The following is a 16,250-nucleotide window of genomic DNA, read 5'->3' as shown; positions in this document are numbered from 1 at the left end:
GTTTTTGGTTTCTGCATAATAATGTTTTTATGTTGTGCCTCTCTGACTGCATATAATGCAAGATGAACTTGCTAAGAGGAGGAACATGATAAACATGTTACAAAATTGGAATTAAGCAAAGTGAGGATATTGTTTGGAATACAGTGTGAAATGTAGTTTTGATCAGAATGATGTTCATCTAATCTGTCAAGTGTGGCTAAAGATAATAAAGCATATGGGGACAGAGAGAGAGAGCTGACCATTTGGACACTGGTTGCAGTTTGAAGGGGTGATTGATCAAATTTTAGAATGACAACTACACAATTTCATTATGCCCAGGCCTGGCATGTTTGACAAAGTAAGTAATATGTTAAAACCGCCTATAGTTTTAAAATGTTTCTTTGTCTTGTGGTGCATTGGTAAAGCTTACAGTCTGACTATATGTTGTTGTGTCATCTCATTTGGTCATAGAATAATATAATAAACACTTACATGAACATGATAGCCTCAGTCTTCAAAACAAACAGAACAAAATCAGAACACAAACAGTGGTCCCTATATGTCTTGTACACCATCTGATAAAAACAAAAATACATCTGTATCTAATGAATACAAAGCCTCTTTTTTTAGCACAGTCTTTCATTTGTATCTGTGGACAATTTGTTCTATATAAACACACTCAAAAGTACGCTCTGTAGAGGCATTGAAGGCAAGTCTTGGAATTCACTGAATTCAGCATGATGTCAAAAGTGTGAGTTTGGTTCAATCCCATGGGTCACACATCCATGACCAAGTTCATTGTTAACTTGTCACTGAAAGTCCAAGATGGGACCAGGGACCCAGGGTGGCTCCGTCCATCCTCCAGCCTAGACCTCACTACCTGTGGCCTGGGCTCCTGTGGGTACTCGTGTCCCCAGTTGGGTCATCCTCCACAACATTGGCATAGCCTTCTTTTTCCATGCAGCCAGCCAAGACCTGCAGCACCAGTCGAAGCCTGCGGTCCATGGCCTGGAGGTGGGGCTGGATGAGGATGGGGGACAGGCGGTCACGGAGCAGTGACTCCTCCATCATGGAGCTCAACTGGTACTCCTCCTTGGCCAGCAACTGGAGACGCAGATATGTGGACTTCCTCACCCTGGTGAGAAGGGATAAAGGCTTATTGGGTTATTATATCTACATCTATGTCTATATTTGCACAAAAATCAAATGTTTGTAAACCTAACAAACCAGTGTCAGTGGAGTACAGGACATAGACCATGTGGGCAGATGAAAGAAAATCATAGTAATCCTTCATACTGTCTTCATTTGCATAGGAAGTTTTATTGCAAAAGACACTTTTGCCTGATGAAGGTCTTACTCACTGAAATGTTGCAGTAACAGTTAAGTACACAAATGTACTTAAATTGAATGATAATTTAAAATAAAACTCAAACATATGGCTGATTAGGGCAAAGTGTTAGGTCAATATATTATGAATGAGGAAACAAAATATAAATGAAACTGACTGATTTACTTAGACATTCATCTGGATAGCCCCATGATCTAAACCTCTTTGGGTCAAAGAGTCAAAGACTCTTAGGACAAGGCAAGACTCTGAGGCTGTCAGGGTGTCTTGAAAAGCTGACACCAAAGTGTACTTCACTGCCAAAACAAACCAACCAAAACCAAAAACCTGTTATTACATCATTTCTAAGATGTGTGTGTCTAAGACCAGGAAATGCTCTTAACAATAATAGTAATCACCACTTCCTGGGACAGAATCCAATCATTATTTGCTGTCTGTTGCATGTCTGCTTTATCAGTGTTGAACTTTTCTGAGGACAAAATGTCAGTGGATGAAACTGACATTGCTTAGAAATCACTCTCGACAAGATTTCATGAACTAAAAATAAGGGCTGAACCCTCTGTTGGGGAGGTCTTCAACTCCCACCTCCGGGAGAGCTTCTCCCAGCTCCCGAGGGAGGCTGGGGACATTGAGTCCGAATGGACCATGTTCTTGGCCTCCATTGTCGATGCAGCTGTTTGGAGCTGTGGCCGCAAGGTCTCTGGTGCTTGTCGTGGTGGCAATCCCAGAACCTGGTTCTGACACTGGAAGTAAGGGATGCTGTCAAGCTGAAGAAGGAGTCCTGTCGGTCCATGTTGGCCTGTGGAACTCCTGAGGCAGCTGACGGGTACTGGCAAGCCAGGTGTGCTGCGGCTCGAGCAGTCTGGCAAACAGTCTGGCGTCTTAGGAGGGGGAAACAGTACTCTGCCGACACTGTTTACAGTGCAGGTGGTGAACTGTTGACCTCGACTGGGGATATTGTCGGGTGGTAGAAAGAATACTTTGAGGATCTCCTCAATCCCACCGTCACGTCTTCCATTGAGGAAGCAGAGGCTGAGGACCCAGAGGTGGAATCGTCCATCACCCAAGCTGAGGTCACTCAGGTGGTTCGCAAGCTCCTCAGTGGCAGGGCGGTGGGGGTGGATGAGATCCGCCCTGAGTATCTCAAATCTCTGGATGTTGTGGGGCTGTCTTGGCTGACACGCCTCTGCAACATCGCATGGTGGTTGGGGACAGTGCCTCTGGAGTGGCAGACTGGGGTGGTGGTCCCTGTTTTTAAGAAGGCCCTTCCGAGGCCCTTTGCTAAGGGCTGTTTGGTCCCTGTACGACCGGAGCAGGAGCTTGGTTTGCTTTGCTGGCAATAAGTCAGACCTGTTCCCAGTGCATGCTGGACTCCGGCAGGGCTGCCCTTTATCACCGGTTCTGTTCATAATCTTTATGGACAGAATTTCTAGGCGCAGCCAGGGGCCGGAGGGAGTCCTGTTTGGGAGTCACAGGATTTCATCGCTGCTTTTTGCAGATTATGTTGTCCTGTTGGCTCCTTCGAAGCAGGACCTTCAGCAGGCACTAGGGCGGTTTGCAGCCGAGTGTGAAGCGGCTGGGATGAGAATCAGCACCTACAAGTCCGAGGCCATGGTTCTCGACCGGAAAAGGGTGGCATGCCCTCTCCGGGTTGGTGGAGAAGTCCTGCCTCAAGTGGAGGAGTTCAAGTATCTCGGGGTCTTGTTCACGAGTGAGAGAAAAGTGGAGCGTGAGATTGACAGGCGGATCGGTGCAGCCTCCGCAGTGATGCGGTCAGTGTACACGCTGGAGGGACTATGTCTTTCGGCTGGCCTGGGAACACCTTAGTGTTCCTCCTGAGGAGCTGGCGGAAGTGTCTGGGAGAGGGAAGTCTGGGTATCTCTGCTCAGACTGCTGCCCCCGCGACCCGGCCGCGGATGAGTGGAAGATGATGAGATGAGATGAGATGTTTGGCTATTTTTATTGAATGATGAAACATATTGGTAAATTAAAAAAATGATTTATTGTTTGTTACACAGTTTGTGTTGCAAATATATACGAAAAGCGGAAATGGAAATAGGTGCTATAAGCTACACAAAGTTGAGATAATAGAATGAAGTGTGTGACAGGAACATTTTCTGTTTTTCTGATGGTGGAAATTCACAGACAACAGACAACATCTGACCTGCAGCACTGGCTGAGAGGAACCAGGATTGACAGCTCATCATGGGAGTGTTTTCCAAATCTACAAGAATGAGGATAAAGAAAAGATAAAGCAGGTATTCATATTCACTTCCCTTTACCGATATCTGTCTTACAATGAAGGTTTTGTTTACATGAAACCTTGGTCATATGATCTTGGTCCTGTCTCATGACACAAAATCAAGTGCATTAATTTAGAAAGTTACTTTTGGAGAGCCAAGTTTACCCTGGCTTTCTGGTCTTTTTTGCGTGCTTTACATGCTTTGTAAGTTACAGTCAAAATACCATAAAATAAGCCGGAAGGCACCAGAATATGTAAGTTTCAAGACCCTCTATCAGCTCTTAGATAAAATATTTAGGTCTGAAGGGAGAATTTTCAAAAAAGCTCTTTTATATGAGTGGTTCGAACAAATACTGGTTGCTAAAGCAGGGACTTTAAAGGCAGTGAAAAAAGCAGTGTCTTTACCCTCGTCCGTTGTCCAGGTGGATGATGAAGGTATCATTACCAAACTTCTCAAATGTTTCATAATGGTGTCGGTCCATGTTACCTTTACAAGGAAAAGGTGACAATGGTGAAAAAATATGCTTTGAGGTTTGGCTTCATAGCCATGAGGCATCAGTGGTATGGTGTGTTTATTCAGCTCTAGACATTTTACATTCTTGTGTGACAAATGTTCCTTGTTCTCTTCTTTCCATCCTTTCTTCCTTCGTCCTCTCCCCTATCACTTCGGATGGCTCTGGAATGCACAAAGTCTCTGACCTACAGTGCATATCTGCTGTCCACCTTGTGTGTCTCGCATAGCCAGTTCCTTCTCTGTTCTTACCCATTAGGAAATCAAAGATGGTCATGTCCATGATGTCCAGGAGTCGAGTGCCACGATCATAAGGTGGGGTCTGCTTCACCTCGTCACAGTAGTCTGGGTCCACCTCCCACCTGACATGACAGTACACACAATACATCCATCACAAAATACTAAAATTTAGTCACAGAGAAAGAGATGCTTATATAATTAACATGGAGGAAAAAGAAAGTCATTGTGTAAATGTGATATTTGCCAGGCATGATAAATTTAACATTCTTAAAGGTTTTTGGAGGCCATGTGCATTTACTAACCCCCAACTGGTGGGAGAACCAGTGTAGGGAGCACGTAAGGATTTTTTTTTCTTTTTTTCAATGCCTGGGTTGTTTGAATATAAGGTTAAAATGGCACTTTAGTATCATGTTACCTCTTGTGCCAAAAGGTTAGGGGTTTGTGGAGGAATGGGCTTATGGTCAAAGTGAATAAAAAAATAGTCATTCACTACTACCTGGTGTGATGTGTTTAGTTATGCATGTCGTATAATCCTGTTGGTACTTTTTAAGATATGAAAACTCTCCACACAATGCTGTGGAAGAATAACAAAATATAAAGAAAGTCTGCTTTACTTATATGATAAGAGAGGCTGGCTAAAACCTTGGAGGAAAAGTGTCCTGTCCTTACTCAGCTTTCTTGCGCTTGTGGTAGGACCGTCTCCAGGGATTCCTCCAGGTCTTGCGTTTGGCCAAGGCCAGGTCTGGCAGGAAGGCCGCTAGTGAGCCCTCAATTTGGTCTGGTTTACCGCACAGAGCATGCTCAGTGGAGCAGTAGTAGGAACACTCGCCATAGAAGCAGATGTTATTAGCTGGTGGTAGAGAGAAAAACTGATTAAGAAATAGTAAGAGAGAGAATGTGATAGAGAGGTGGAAGTTCTTTGTGCAGTGAACATGAAGAGGTAAACCTCATCTCTTAAAGGTCCTCCTCTACTTGTTTGCACATTCCTCTACTGAAGGGGGAGGTAAGGGCTACTGTTTACATATTCATAGATCCATACATACTTCTACGAGTGCAAGGTGTAACCTACAGATACTTAAAGTTTGGCCTGTGGGCCACATGTGGTCCTCGAGGACAATGATGGTCACCCCCTGAAAGCCAGTCAAATCCCAAAGGATATGCACAGATTAACTGCAATCCCCCAGGGTTTCCCTTTAACCCTGTGAATCTCAGGAGCCCACTGATAGTAGAGGGTTAGAGTTAGGGTTAGGCTTTTATTCTGAAAGGTTTTTTTTCACCATCTGAACAAAATTCACATCAGTCCTTTTTATTTTTCATTTTTTGGGGAAATTATTATAGAATTTTCTTGTAATTTATTTTTTAAAATATACAATCATAATCATTGCAAATATTTTTTCCTATTTTGTATTTCTTGTAATTTTTACTGTTTTCTGATCTTTTTTTTTTTTTTTATGTAAAAAATGTTTTGTGGCCATTGCCTTATGTCATGGTGTGTTCAGCATGATAGTTACAGCAGGACAAATGATTGGGCTATATTCATTTTGATAGGATATAAGTCAATAATGGCTCATTTTATCTAGCGGCTCCTGGTCCCCTTCATTCTCCAAAGATGGCCCCTGGCCTGAACTACTGTAGTATATCTAAGTAAGGCACGAGGGGATGTTTTTCATGGAAAAACCTTCTAAATATGTAATATTGCTGAACAGAGATTTTGACAGTTTGATCAACAGCTGGAGGAAGAGTTTAATCTCAGGTTCAGAGAGGTGGAGTGAAGACTGCTGACCTAGCAAACTGCCTTTATCTCCGTCACGGAGAATGTGACTGCTGTGTTTTCACTGTAGCTTTTCACTGAGAGGAGGTTGTGATGCTATCTACACTAGAGTCGGCACTTTGAATGAAAAAGGTCTTTGCTTCCTCAGCCAGTCATGTCTGACTTCCACTCTTTGTTGTGCTGTGTCTGTCCAAAACATGTCATGCGACAGAGTTTGTTCCAATAGATTTTTGTTGTAAAGGGCATGGTCCACTACTTTTCCTGCCATATAATGTTATCTAATGTTAACACGTACGCAGAATTCGAATATTAAAATGTACAACATCTCAAATGCACTATAAATAGTTGTTTCCATCCTGAATGCTCACTCTTTTCATCTTGTTTCTTTAGGACAGAATTTGAAATGACTCATAAGTACTCAGAAGTACTTACTCTGAAATCACTCATCTTAAAAATATCAATTCCTTTTTAACCACTAGCAGTGCATCTTTAAAAAAAACAAAGAAATTCTGACAGAAGCCTGCTCTTTACCTGTGTTCCCTAACAAATACACGCCAATCTCTACATCACCATTCTTGTCCAAGAATTTGATGAACACAGATGTATAGTTACGTTTATGGACAGTAATGGTCTGTTTGAATAGCTTCAATATGATGTCAGAGCTTTTCATAGCACAGAGACAGTAATTCAGACTGTACACCTGTTGGCTGCACACAATTTGATGTTGCTTTTGTTCCGAATGAGAAGCCTCTTCTGCCACTATAATACCTGATATCTTGACTTGATATGGTGATTCCCAGATAATCCATAGTTAATAACCACTGACATTTCACACTTGTAAAGGTTTAAGTGGAAATAAATTAAAAGATTCTGAATTTTTCTTTTTTTTTCTTTTTAACATGAACTAAGTTGAGGTGGTTGTTATAATATTAATGATATTAACGTCATTTCAAACTTTTTTTTTTTTTTTTTTAGAATTTATTTGTTCATTTATTTGCTGTATTAATGTAGTTTTATGTTCATTTCTGAGGTTATGTCATACCTTGGATATTCCATTATTGTAGTGAGAATAAATTGAGTTACACTGCCACTGTGTGGTGACTTTTTGCTATGTTATTCTCTCTCTCTCTCTCTCTCTCTCTCTCTCTCTCTCTCTCTCTCACACACACACACACACACACACACACACACACACACACACACTCTCTCTCTCTCTCTCGCACTCTCTCTCTCCCTCTCTCTCTCTCTCTCTCACACACACACCCACACACACTCTCTCTCACTCTCTCTCCTTCTCTCTCTCTCTCTCTCTCTCTCTCTCTCTGTTTTTGTCCCACATCTTGTGTGGAAGGGCATGATCTGAGGGGTATATTCAGCAGCAAGACTCCTCAACTACAGATACATAACACAGTTTGAACCCAAATGTGATTAAGAAGTCTCTTATGATTAAGGTGAGAGGGGAGGTGTGGTTGTGCATTATGTAAGTGATATAGCCAAGCAGCAGGAGGTTTGGCAAACGCTCTACCTGGTGATATGAAGAAGGTCCTCCAGAGCTTCTTATCCCGCGTCACATCTCTGATCTCCCTCGTCATGTTGACTAGCCTTCCTGCCACCGGGGGCACTCTCCGAAAGTCCAGGATTCTAGAGTCAGAGAGAGAGAGAGGGAGGGGGGGGGGGGGGAGAGAGAGAGAGAGAGAGAGGGAGAGAGAGAGAGAGAGAGAGAGAGGGAGGGAGAGAGAGAGAGAGAGAGATGTTCAAGAGAACATTCAATACTCAAAAAAGAGAAAACTACAAATATTATGTTCATTTTAAGCAGATGGCTTTTTTGAGGAAAATGTAATTGTTGAGGAAAATCTTGGCTAGATTTGTGCTGAATCATCAAACTGTTAACGGAGTGTCAAATTGATGCATGTAACAAGTGATTATGAAGTTTGTTAAGCATCCGTACCGGAAGTGCTCATGTGAAAGCCAACACAATGCCACGATGTTAATATTGTCGTAGTGCAGCATTTGCTTGTAAGTACTTGCTGTTGAAAAAGTGTTGAAAAAGGCTGGCACTGTTGTTGGTCTGAGGGCTCTGTGTGTACATGCTGGAAGTGATGGAAAAGGTGAGGATGGGGTGGAACATGTGCTCATTTTTGGACAATAACTTCCACACTGTTTATGATGAGCTGATGCAACTGCCAAGTATCTTTACCTCCAGGTGCACCAAGCAGTCTGACTGCCACAACAACACCAGCCTCACCCAGCTAGGAGGGCCCTGAACTGAACACCTGCACGGTCCCTGCCCTGCACCTGCCCTGCTTGTATATTTCTGATCTGTACACAATTCTTTGTACATGAGCCTGTACATATTTCTGGACACATTTGTGTACATATGATATTTTCATCTGTAGCTATCATTGGATAGCAGCTTACAGTGCCTATTTGCAAGATTCCTGTACTGTGTATGTTAGTGCCAATTACAAATCTGCCATAAGGAACATCTAATATTGCACATATACACAAAACACATTTCTTGTCTTCCATCTGTATACCTGGTGTTATCATCATCATCATCATCATCATCATCATCATCATCATCATCATCATCATCATCATCATCATCATTGTTATTGTACTTATTTCCACAGGGGTCTCATCATTATTATTATTTTTGTTGTACCTGTTTCCACAGGGGTTCATTAATCTAATCTAATCTAATCTAATCTAAGTTGTCCTATGCTGGTGCACAGTCACATAGGGTTTGCTGCAAGCTGGAGATGATTTTTCTCTTTGTCTGTAGGAAACAGCTGTCCAGCTCTTCAGCACGCCATCAGCAGTTATTGGTTAAATAAAAACTGCTCCAAGAAAATCCAGGACATGAGAACACATCACAGATGGATGTTTAGTGCTCTTCAGTCTAAGCTGTCAGTCTGCTTGGGCTATTTCCTTTCAGTTGGTGTGGTGTCTTAATTATTCATCCATTTCATGACGCTTTCCATTTGCTTGTCTTATTGGAATCTAAAGCAGCCTTTACTGATATTCAGTATCTGGCTTTCAAGCAAAACAAATGTGGAAATGGTGTGTGTGTGTGTGTGTGTGTGTGTGTGTGTGTGTGTGTGTGTGTGTGTGTGTGTGTGTGTGTGTGTGTGTGTGTCTGGGGGTGGTGGTGTGTGGTGTGGTGTGGGGGGTGGAGCTTTGAGTCACTGTCCCCCCTGACGGGAATACAAGGGGGAGACAAGCTTCAGACAGTAGAGTTGAGCGAATTATTATCTTCCTATATCTGCTTTCTACATCATTCTGTCTCGTATTCTGTCTGTCTTTGTGTTTCATTCTCTCCTTCTCTTGTGTCCCTCCCTGCTTCAGCTTCTTTTCTCTGCCCTCTAGTGTATTTATAGGAAAGCACACCCTACATTCTTAAAGTGAGCACTCAAGTGCTTCGCCCCTACCGTGACAAAAAGAACACTATGACTATTCAGTCCCTGTTTAGCCTGTCTCACTCAATATTTGCTGTCCAAATGACCCTGACCCCTTTGAGACTAAAACTAAGCCTCCTGGGAGCAGGCAGATACACAGACAGACAGGCTGAGTCTAACAGAGGCGGTGAAACTCTAGCCTACAGAGAGAAGCATTCAGAGTCTGCAAACCGCTCCATCATGTTGGGCCCTGCTGACAATGGAGCACCTGTGCTTGTGTGCGTGTGTGAACGGGTGTGTGCTTGCATGTGTGTATCCTTTTGTGCGTGCACCACCACTTACAAATTCGCAAGTCACTCGGAGTTCAGAACAGATGGTAAGATAGTACACCACCAAAAACAAAGGTTGCACGATAGAAAAAAAAAAATCCCGGGATTACTCAGAAGTACTCAGAAGTACTTACTGGAAATCCATGACGTTACTCCTTCTGTCAAACCCACATGATGTTGTTGGTACATTTCATAGCACCGCATGTATCAACTCACCCCAGGGTTAGAAAATGCATTAAAGAAAGGTTGCACAGCACAAAAAACACCCTCTCCCTCCTCCACATTCCTGAATCAAGCGGCTATGAAGTCGTAACCTGGACCCTGGCAGTAGCTCAGGCTTGTATCCCATGGCTGCTCTGGTCAAAAAACTACACTATAAGTCATGGACAGCCCGACCTGGTGCACACAACCTAAAAAAACCCCTGCTCTTTCAGGGTGACACAGGCACCTCCTCCCCACGCTAAACGATGACCTGCTGGCAATGTCATGCCTGTGATTTCCTGTTCTGTATCTTCCTGCCCACACAGACACATGCCACTGCTCTGGTGTGTGAGTGTGTTTGAATGCAAACCAACCACCATGCCCGCCTAACTCGGCCTTGAGGGTGACCAGTGCTGCATTCATCATCCTCCTCTGGACTCCTAAACCAGCACATTTGACTCCTCTCAGTGTGATTCCTGCGAGAAGTGTTGCCGTTTTTCCACCTTGTCAGCCCAAGGCCACTAAGTGAAAGGATCGTGTGGGAATCGATATATATATATGGCAGTGGGAAGAGAAGGCTAACAAGATGATCCCTGCCTTCGTTGTGTTATCTAATCCCTCATGTATTAAATCCCATCCAGACTACCACAGTTTAAGTCTGCTGTACGGCTTATCTTGAATTTATAATGGGCTTAAAATATCACTTTGTGTATGTATAATTATGCGTCATTCTTTCTGGAACAAAAAGACATTATCAGTTTTTGGGAGATCTTCACCGTTATGTAATGAAAATGAAAGGTTAATTGACTAATGAGCCAATGTGAAAGAAACCTAGTATAGTCCTTTGAAGCTACAGTAATTAAAATCACAAAATTAAGGGCCATTTCAACTGACAAAATACATATAATAAGGACATAATTTATCAGAGGGTTAGATAAGTGAGAACCATGTAGACTCGCCCATTGAATTATGTGCTTATACCATGGTTTTTGTCAGTTTAGTCTAAAAGGTCTTCGTTTAAATCGATCCTTTGCAATTTTTATTATTGCAGCTTCGATAGAGGTGTGAATCTTTTAATCTTGGAATCCTTTAGCCATCAAAATCATACACACATTTTCCCTCGCATGAATGGGGTGAACCAAATGTGCTTAAGCAGGGGAGAAGGGGAGAAGTAGCTTGAGAATCCTCCACGGAAAAAGCTGCTGATCTGTACCTGTCGAGGTGAAAGGCGGCAATCTCAGCATTGTGCCTCTCAAAGTCGGAGAAATAGAAGAAGTCTGGAGGGGTTTCCTGCTCCCGTGTCTGCCTGAAAAACACAACGTTAATAAAACTGTTAGAGTGATGCCAGCACAACCTGCATGAGATAATTTTTCTGATCGAGGTCAAACATGCTTTTATCTTGTTAGCAGGCCTCCCTGGTCCTGCCTCAGTCAAAAGCCACTTCTCGGCTCCACTTTGCGCAAAAGGCAGGGTTTTAACTGTGGGCAAATGGAAGAGACCGTATGTACTCATATATTTAACCAGTTTTCTTTTTTAACTTGGTTTCTACTCTTATTTCCTCAGGTACTTTACTATTTTTACACCTCACTTATATATTATTACATGTTTTGTTGTATGTATCTCTTTTGAAGCTCTGCCTTAAGACACTTGCTAAATAATTGAAGTTTAAATATGGTATTACTGCTACTTGTTTTAATATTAATTGTTGTTGTTATCATCATTATGGATGCAGTGCCACAGATACTATTATCAGTATTGGTGCTGATACTGAGCTGAAATAGTGTGATATCAGAGAGTTTATCCAAGATTAATATCTGATACTAAAAGCCCTTGAGCAGCATTTCAAACTGTCTTTATTTTTCTACATTTTTGACACACAGAAGCCTGTATTTCTCACATGGCTGAGAACAAGAAGGATTTTAAATAAATTATTGTGTCCAGTGACTCTAAACAAATGGTGTGCACTGTTCAGTGATCATAATGGAACAGATAAGTTTTACACTCAATATGAAACTTGGTTGCTATACTCTTAGCTAGTCTCTATTAAGTATAGGGCCATCAGGAAGGGCATAATGTTAAAAGTGCTGAGTAAAAAAAAAAAAAAGTAACTGAAAGCAATGTTCCCCTGCTGTACTTGGCCACTCTAAAACCCACCAAGATTTCAGAGATTTATTCGCTTTGAGACGTTTACATTGGAAACCAACTTTCCAAAACTTTCATTAGAGTTTTGTACCCGTCAGGATGTAACTCCACCTTACTGTCTGCATCCCTTTTCTGGGGCAGAAGCTGACACATGAGACCCAAACCTGTTTGGATTAGGCCACTGAAGGGAAGAGCACCAAACACACACGCACGCACGCACACACAGACACACACACACACACACATGCACACATGGACAGACATCCAGGAGAAGTGGACCTCTGCCAAGTGGGCCATGGATTTGAGACAGCGAAGACTGAGTTGCTGGAAGCCTGTCTGTCTGCCTGCTTGTCTAGCTATAGGATATGATCTCCAGACTCATGCAGACACACACACACACACACACACACACACACACACACCAAACACCTGACATTAACCAGTGCCAATGCTTGTACAAGCGATCAACCCAGTCAGATAAACCTGAAACCTTACACAACACAGTACACACATATATTCACACATGCGACCGGTAATCCCTATCTTGTTTTACCTTTATTTTTGCTGTCCACCTGCAGTTCATTCGTGCGGACTGCACCTCAGACAGCAGCAGTGCATGCCCGCCCCCCCTCTATATTCCAGAGAGGCCAGCCAATTGGCAACACAAAATAACTCTTCCTCTTATTCTTTTACATGTCATGAAGGCAGCCTTTTAACCATTAATCGTTTGCAGTTATTGTGATCCCCTCACTGACCCCCAGACCAAGCAGGCAACTAATGGAGTTTTCATTTTCAGGGTGCAGGGTAGGGAATGAAAGATGCTGTCTAGATTAAGAAGGAGCTGCATAAAAGGTGTCTTTACGAGGGTGGCGGGACATGAGAGGTTTCTAAAGGTGACCTTATGTTGCACAGCACCTACTGCACCTGTGACGCACCTTGTTATCAAATGCACTCTTATTAAGGTGCCTTATCAAGTCTAGATAATCAGCGGTGCTAAAAAGGCACAGCAACACAAAAAGATGCTGAGCTCAAACTCACTCTCACGGACATGAAATGGAGGCATAAGAGGTTCTCATTCATGTCTCTGCCATGTCGGCATGGAGACGTACGTAATAACAGACTTGCGGAGGAACACAAAGAAGCTGCATCGTTAAGTGGCTTTTAGTTAATTAAGCTACTCTTCATGGAAAGTCAGGCAGAGAGATTAATTTCTGGATAGGGATGTATTTCTCTGGAGCGCCACTGAAAGAAACTTTTTCTGTCTTCCGTATCTTGGCATAATGATGAACTTCCTCGGGCAATTTGGTTATGTGTGAATTTTTCCTGACATCACTTTCCACTGTGCAAAAACTGTCATGTAAATCTGACTGACAGGAATTACTGACTGTGGTTGCCATGGTCACCATGATGTGGACTGCAATTTCCTGTCTGGGAGGAAGCTCTTCAGCATTTTGGATATAGGCAGGTTTGTGATGTGAAAAGCCTTACAGGATATCATATTGACTTCAACTCATTTTTTACAATCTTCTACAGCCTTTGCCTAATCTTAATTGTTAACCAATAAGTCACAATTTGCCTTTGTAGTTGTGAGGACCGGTCAAAATGTCCTCACTTCCCCAAAATGTCCCCACTCTGTTGATAAAAACATGTTCTAGTCCTCAGACACACATTTCCCAACACTGCCATGAACACAAAACCTCATAACAATCAGTATCCTTGAAAATAAAAGTTGGTTTATCTGAAGTGGTGCCACACTCCATCCCTATGTACTGCAGTCCAGCAGCATATGTGTGTGTGTGTGTGTGTGTGTGTGTGTGTGTGTATGTGCATGACCAGGGATGAATCTGAACTGCTTGTGTGGACTACTGTGTGGTTACTTTGAGCTGACTGGGCAGTTTTTATGCTCCTCATGAGCTCAGACCAGCACAGTACAGTGTTATATTAATAACATGAGAGAAGGGGGGGTCACACACGCACGCACGCACGCACGCACGCACGCACGCACGCACGCACGCACGCACGCACGCACGCACGCACGCACACACGCACACACACACACACACACACATACACACTCAATTGAACTAGTAATCCATACTGGTGACAGAGAGGGGGCAGCAGAGTCATGGCAAACCCAATCAGAAAAATTCATTCCACCAGTTCTTCAGTAAGGAGAGGAACAGTGACATGGACGAAGACCTGGAGTGAGTGGCAGCACGTCACATGGAAAGTGACAGGTGTGTGTGCATGCGCCGTGAGCACTTCCATTCACATTTCCATTCACATTTCCATGCCGAATCACCATGTGATAGCATGTAGCATGTGCTGTTCCATCAGGTAGCATATAACTGGTTTAAAATGATAGAGATATCGATTTAGGCTCATAACAGTAGCACCATTTAGGCCAGAACTGCAGTAATCTCTAATCAAGATGAAACAGAAGAAACACACACACACACACACACACACACCATCTTAAGCACAATTGATAAGCCCTATTCAGACGGACCTTGGTGCTCAGTACACACACAAACCCTATACACAGTACACATTCCCACTGACCTTGTGGTGCTATAATGACATCGTGCTACTCAGAGAGAGAGAGAGAGAGAGAGAGAGAAAGAGAGAGGACACAGAGATCTATCATCTACTGGTAATCCGTAGCAGATTTCAGCCCCCCGCTGACAGACTTCTTTGTCTCTGTCTGGCCCTTCGTCCTGTCTATCTGGGATCTCATATGGGGTAGGGAGGGATGTGTGTGTGTGTGTGTGTGTGTGTGTGTGTGTGTGTGTGTGTTTGAGAGAGAGGATGCAGGCAGAGGAGAGAGAAGTACCTTTGTATTAGACAGATAAATTTGGTATTAGGTAAATAAGGTGGGCCTTTTGTTAAATATCAGACACCCACCATGCAGCCACTGCTGATAATGATGGAATTTCTTCTCTGACGACAGCTAAAAACCTGCGATGAAATTTTGCTTTCTTTACAAATTTAATTTTCTCATTTTATTGTTCAGCTTGAATTTTTTTAAACCAATCATTCATCAAAATGCATTAAATTTTATGCATTTTTTGCTTACCACTTAATATATGTTCATCCTCTCATATAAGGAGCCACTGATCCACCTGAAAAAAATTTCATTCAGCAGTGTTTTGCACACCTGTTCAGACACACACACACACACACACACACAGAATACAATTCTGGAGAAACTGCTACTTAGTATAGAAAGGTCAAATCCAAAGATATTGACCATGTGCAAAAAAAAAAATCTTGGCTATCAGCACTTTCTGTCTAAAAATATCAAAACTGACCTTCAAAAACTCATATTGATCTAATCATACAAACTGTGTTACTGCATACTGACTGAAGCATAAAGTTGTAGAAAATTAATGAGCAAATAAGTAAACAAAGGAACACACAGCTAGATTCAGCTAATCCTAACAGCAAAAAGCTTCCAGCACATCAACTCAAGAAACCTGAGAGAGACACAAAAGGTAGAGAGAAATAATATTCACTCAGATTCTGTTTGCAGGGTTTCTAACCTGCTTTGATTTGCCAAATTTATTCACTTACTGTACTGCCAAATGAAATTCCCTCTCGCCAGCTTGGCCCTATACTTAACCACCAATTATTAGGTATCCAGCAGTTTCACTCCTCCACTTTTTCCCTTTCTCTTTTTCTCCCGTTTGCTCCCTGTGTAGTCTTTCTTCACCTGACCTCTTCCACGTCGCTGACCCATCTTTGCCATTCTTCCCTTGCACTCGTTTTCTTTTGTCCCCCCTTATTTTCCCCTGACTTCCTTTAACTGTGACTATCAAATCATGATGCTTTACAGACATCAGCAAAATACATGGCCTTTCCCTCCCTCTTGATTCATGAAGAGGTACGTTATGTTTTCAAATGGCTTCCCTTCCTATGTACCTTGTTTGTGTTGTGGAGTGGATGAAGAGCCGGCGAAATGTCCTCAGTGTGCATGTGGGCCTTTGGTGGAACACAAGTGACTAGTGTGATATATTCAGGACACTGACTGCACTTTGCGGAGTAGTCTTGGCATCACTCAAGGAGACAGACGTGTAGAGGGATGGACGGTTG

The 16,250-nt window shown here is 42.7% G+C and overlaps 1 protein-coding gene across 1 annotated transcript in view; it reads right to left on the bottom strand.

Annotated features, from left to right (window-relative positions):
* Window positions 1–319: 319 nt before the first annotated feature.
* LOC115364416 (extracellular serine/threonine protein kinase FAM20C-like) overlaps window positions 320–16,250 on the bottom strand; it is a 44,829-nt gene continuing 28,898 nt past the window's right edge. Inside the window, exons 4-10 of the mRNA XM_030058989.1 lie at window positions 11,230–11,322; window positions 7,614–7,729; window positions 4,987–5,167; window positions 4,330–4,439; window positions 3,972–4,053; window positions 3,489–3,548; window positions 320–1,114 (exon numbers count right to left, since the gene is read on the bottom strand). Coding sequence (XP_029914849.1) covers window positions 856–1,114; window positions 3,489–3,548; window positions 3,972–4,053; window positions 4,330–4,439; window positions 4,987–5,167; window positions 7,614–7,729; window positions 11,230–11,322 — 901 coding nt within the window. The 3' untranslated portion in view covers window positions 320–855. The remainder of the gene's footprint in view (window positions 1,115–3,488; window positions 3,549–3,971; window positions 4,054–4,329; window positions 4,440–4,986; window positions 5,168–7,613; window positions 7,730–11,229; window positions 11,323–16,250) is intronic.

The sequence above is a fragment of the Myripristis murdjan genome, chromosome 8, assembly GCF_902150065.1.
Source record: "Myripristis murdjan chromosome 8, fMyrMur1.1, whole genome shotgun sequence".
NCBI classification, from domain to species: Eukaryota; Metazoa; Chordata; class Actinopteri; order Holocentriformes; family Holocentridae; genus Myripristis; species Myripristis murdjan.
The sequence above is the reverse complement of the archived record's forward strand: the minus strand, read 5'-3'. Positions and strand labels throughout refer to the sequence as shown.